The sequence below is a fragment of the Halyomorpha halys genome, unplaced genomic scaffold, assembly GCF_000696795.3.
Source record: "Halyomorpha halys isolate HHAL.00 unplaced genomic scaffold, Hhal_1.1 Scaffold373.1, whole genome shotgun sequence".
Classification (NCBI taxonomy): Eukaryota; Metazoa; Arthropoda; class Insecta; order Hemiptera; family Pentatomidae; genus Halyomorpha; species Halyomorpha halys.
Genome location: NW_027109386.1, coordinates 791,447 through 796,771, shown reverse-complemented (window position 1 = coordinate 796,771; position 5,325 = coordinate 791,447). Strand labels below are relative to the sequence as shown.

General features: G+C 32.5%; 1 protein-coding gene across 1 annotated transcript in view; it reads left to right on the top strand.

Moving 5' to 3' along the window:
• Positions 1-230: 230 nt before the first annotated feature.
• Positions 231-5,325, top strand: part of LOC106681898 (neuropeptide SIFamide receptor) — a 135,274-nt gene continuing 130,179 nt past the window's right edge. The window contains exon 1 of the mRNA XM_014422462.3: positions 231-584. Coding sequence (XP_014277948.1) covers positions 281-584 — 304 coding nt within the window. The 5' untranslated portion in view covers positions 231-280. The remainder of the gene's footprint in view (positions 585-5,325) is intronic.

Below are 5,325 nucleotides of genomic sequence, written 5' to 3'. Positions count from 1 at the left end.
CATTATGAGTAAATAACTGATATCACGCCAATGATTTGATACGATCATTATGTGAGCTGTAAGAGGCGTGTCTTAGAAATATGAAAAGTTTGGACTAACTAATAGAAGGATCTGATTGCGGGCGGTGGAATAATTGTCAAGAGTGATCGTCGGAGGAGGCGGTGGAGGGGGGAGTATTGAATGGGGGCGGCGCAGGCGTGAAGGCGGAGAGGCGGCAGAGAGCGCCTGGATGGAGCACCGCCGGGTCTCAAGCGGAAGGCTCGTCCTCAACTCCCTCGTCATGGACGTCTTCGTGGAGGCCGTGCTCCCGGGCAACGTCACGTCACCTGCCGAGCCGACCGTCCAGGAGCTCAACGCTACCGAGTACTACCGCCATGGTCTATCCATGTCCACCGCCTACACCCTCGCCTACGCCCTCGTCTTCTTCATAGGCCTCATAGGCAACTACTGTGTCATCCTCGTCGTCTACAGAAGCCCCAGGATGAGGAACGTCACTAACTACTTCATCGTCAACCTGGCCGTGGCGGATATGCTCGTGTTGGTCTTCTGCCTTCCGGCGACATTGGTCAACACAATATTTGTCCGTAAGTATCAAGCACGGTATAATGCATGCCACAGGTAAAAGCTGAAAGTGTGGCAGGGCGGCCGCACGCTTGTAGAAGCCAGCACTTATCCAATTCATCCAGCACTGTAAGACAATTCAATCGTATTATTAGATTAACCTTATCCTACTTACACACTTCCCAACAGACACGCTCTGTCAGAACTCTCATATTTTTACCATTCGAATCCATGGAACCCAACTTAAGCTACTGACTATTCAATAAAATAACTGTAACTAACCACAAATTTGATTTCGAAAACATAACCTTAATCGATAAGAACCCAATGTTTTGGTTCGCGGTTCCAGTATGGCGGCTTGACAGCTGTACTTGCTTAAGACGTTTTAAAAAAAATAAAATAAAAGGTTTCTCTTCAGCTCTTAAGACAACCCTTCACTTAAATATTTGTCCGTCTTTTTATGTCATTTATCCTTCAATTCTTAAAAAATCGAAAAACAAAATAAATTTTTTTTTTCCAAACTCTAAATACTGACGGGTATTTAAATTTTGAATTTGTTTGGGGAGGTGGCGGCGCAGCCCTTGTCACATCTGCTGCTTAGAGAAACCAGGAGAGCATTTGCATTAATCGATTCTTTTCCTGAGGAATAGTGTGAGAGAACATCGGCTGTGTATCCTGTCTTCTCCTATGAAGAGTCCTCTAATGACAATCATTCTTTACACTTTATAACATTTTGATAAACATGTTTCGAATCAATGAGAATGTCACTAAAGGGTTTTGATCATTTCAACAACATTTCTCAAGCTACTGCCATAATAAATAAATTTGACCTTGAAGCATGAGCCCCCTCCCTGTTTCCCGGCCATAACATTGATGCTGGAAAGATATGGGATCGCTGGAAGATCCAAAATGTTATTTTAATGTTTTGTTGCTAATGGTGAATTGGTCTAGGTACAGAGGCGGTGCTCTGCCCGCTCTCATTGCGCATAACCTAACATCAATACATTCACATGTTTCGCAATGAATGAATCATGCGCCAATTTTATCCCATTCATGTTTTTAAAAACAAAACCATGATAAGACTTGACTAATCTCTCTTGTAAAGGACTTCACAATGTCTCCATGATTTATCAATATAAACTTTCATCAATTAAATGGATCTAGCTTATTTCACATTACCCTAATTGTTCTATAATTTCGAGAAGTTAACCATCTAGAGAATAAACAAGCGAAAGATAACAGAATTTAAATAACTTTGAAAAAGTAACAAAACAATTTAATTTTGTTTTGAATATTTTTTTTTTTTTATTTTGAGATAATGTTTATTTCAAGGTAGTTTTCTAGTAGTAATCTCAATCCTGAAATAAGCATTAACAAAAAACATTTAACAAACAATACTTTTCGTTTTGAACATTATTATTTCAATATTTAATATTGTTATTGTATAGGAAAATATATCAATTAAATGTTTAATAGGTTCTAAAAAAAAAAATATCGTATCAATATATAGCTATTTTGTGATTGAAACTGCATCCTTTTTAAATTGTTTTTATTTTCCAAAAAACATTGAATTGTAATAAGATATATTAATAAGGAATAAAGTTCCACTATCAAGGTATATGTACAGTACATAATTTTCCATCGTAAGAAAAAATGTTTATAGAAAAAAAAATATATATATATAAAACAATTTGGCTTAGTGTCACAAAATAAAATAAAAATTATAAAAATACCAGATTTTACGTTATTTTACTACTTTTCTTCAATCCATTTTTAGATAATATCATTTTTATTTAATCATAAAGGATGACATAATATGCATTTTAATCATGTTATGATATAATATAACAATTATTATGTAATTATATTATTATCAATAATTTTTAAAAGAAAGAATAAAAGATGAGGTGGGTGAGGCACGGCGCTAGATGATACCCTACCAGGACGACTTACTCTACAATAGTTCTTGATTTTAACTGAATTCCTTAATAACATTGATTATAGCCTATCAATAAAAAGCTAACTTCAAAAATAATTTTTTTTTATTATTTCGCCTTTTTTTTTCTTTTTTTTCAATTTTATAATTTACTTAAAAATTGTACATATACCATTGCTAATTTGATCAGTGACATTTCATTTAAAAAAATGCCAATGGGTAAAATATGTTGTTTTTGGTATTAACTAAGAAGCGTTTGAGTAGCAATGTGAAATAAAAATGAAAAACATATAAAAACCTGAAATATGTAACATACCTATGGTAAACCATAAAAAAACGATATCTCAAACACTATTTTTACAAACAAGTGAAGTTAGGTTACCGTAAGTAAGGCGCTTTTGCATTTTTGCCATTGCCCTTGATCACATGTTTAGAACACCACAAAACATAATTTCATTCCTTCAGATACAAGTGATGCTATTCTTTGAATCATTTAGGCATTTGCCACAGATTATCCGACCACATATTTTCAAAATGTGTTATTTTTTTATCTATATAATACCCATTATATATATATATATTAAAAATAAAATATTAAGCTTTTTCTCAATTTTTACGTAATTGAGAAAAAGCTTAATATTTTATTGAGCTAATTTTTTAGGTTAGAGAGCGCGGTAGCCCCGGGGTAAGGCGCGTGGCTACTAACTGCTAGGACCTAAGTTCGAATCCAGCTTGAAAGAAAATTTTTTTCTGTAACACTGTAGCCGTGAGTCAACTCTTGTAAGTTCTGGAGCCTTCCTGGGGTCCACCCAGCCTCTTAAATTGGGTACTTTTAATTGAGAAAAAATCGGGCCATCGAACGTGATTCTGACCAAATTCTAATTCCACTTCCTTGTACAACCGTTGGTCTTGTAACAGTACTTCCTTAAAAAGTACTGAATCCCTGACCCTTCATTGGTTGTAGCGGTACAGATTTAATTAATTATTTAGGTTAATTATAAGCATATTAAATAATACGTGATTAATATTTGGTATTCGATTTAAGTCATTAATTATTATTTTATGCAAATTTTCTGGTATGAAACCTAGTAAAAGTAAGTTAAAAATCCCTTTATTGCAGGGTTCTAGTTTCTAGTAACATAAATAAAAAAATGTTAACAGTTACTTTACCAGATATTAAAATTTTTATATGTTTCTCTAATGTTGTATAGTTTTATGTTTTAAAAATATAAATATGTTTATATAAAAAAAACTGTTATTTAAAGTTTCATTTGAATAAATGTTTTGGTTACATTTCATCTATTCAAAATTATGTGGAATTTTTTCATAAATCGAGATGGTCCTAAACGAGTAGAACGAATAAAGAAGGTTTTAACTGAAAACTATTGTTTGCTAATTTATTAATAAATTCGTTTAAGCTTTACATTTAACTTTTTTCAATCGGAATCATCGATTTTTGCTCAGAAAATCAAAATTTATTAAAAAAACTGCAAGATACTGCAAAACTATACCATGTTGTCATTATTAGTTATATACATTATAGTTTTATTAGTCTTTTAATGAATGGAGTAACATTTATAAGTAATTTGTTAATTTGCTTGACGATCCGGTAAATGTTTATGCTTAAATGTTGGACTTGTTATAAAAATAGAGTGTTGAGTAAATAAATAAATAAAATTTCTGGAACAGAATCTTCAGTTATTGGCAGGTTTACAGGGTCCATGCTAGTATGAGAGCCCGGAGGAAAAACAGTCAATTTTTTATTACTTTATTAATAATAATTAATTGTTAGTCAAAATCGATAAGTCTGTCAAGTATAGTAAGCATATTTTAGAAAATATATATAAAAACTACTAATCCTGCTGAGATAAGCGTTATAAACTAGATTGTAGTACATTAAACTAGCTTTAATTTGAGTACTAATAGACGTCAGGGTTCTGTTTCATAATAAAGTACAAATTAATAATATTAGTCTTGTCAATTTAACAATATAATTACACTGACTTGTACAATAGTAACTTGTACTTTAGTACTTTTTAACTCCTGTAATATCACTAATAGTCCTCCCTATTATGAAAAAAATTAGTATTAGTGTAATTAACATGTTGTTTCGATACTTGTATTTTGAACTAATCCTATTAGCTTTCATTATGAAACAGGGCCTCGTACGTTTAGAGGTTCCTGAGATAAATACCTCCCACAATAAATTCATAAACTTCTGATTTTTCAGTATATCTTTCATTGTTTTGTTTTTTTTGCTAAAAAAAACTATTGAGCGTAAATAGCTATTTTAGGAATCATATTTTAGCAAATTTACTCTACTTTGATATTATATTAGGCTTTATAGCGTCGTAGGTAATTTCAATGATATAGAGCTCAGAATATTTTTTTTTTTTTTTTAACGTTTGAAACAGCCATCATTTTTATTCTCCCTAACTATACTTGGCAGACTCAATTTTCAGTGTTTTAAAACTAATTTTAAACAAATAATAATTATACATATTTTTTTATTAAAGTAATAAAAAATTGGAGTGAAATAACTGACTTTTTTTCCTCTTGGACTCTTATACTACAACAGTGCAGATGAGCCTGCAAGCTCTTGTGCTCCTAGAATTTGTCCTGCAAGAATTAGACTGCTCCTAGAATTAGACTGTAACTTTGCAAGGACGGTGCTTGGCATAGGCACTACGATAATTAGTTACTGCCTCTTTTCAACTGCATCCTTCCAATGCCCCATCTATGATTTTACAGTCATCTTTTTGAACTCTCACCAGTTTGGATTCCGAACGTCCCACTCCACTATCCAGCAATGTCATCGTGTGGTGGAC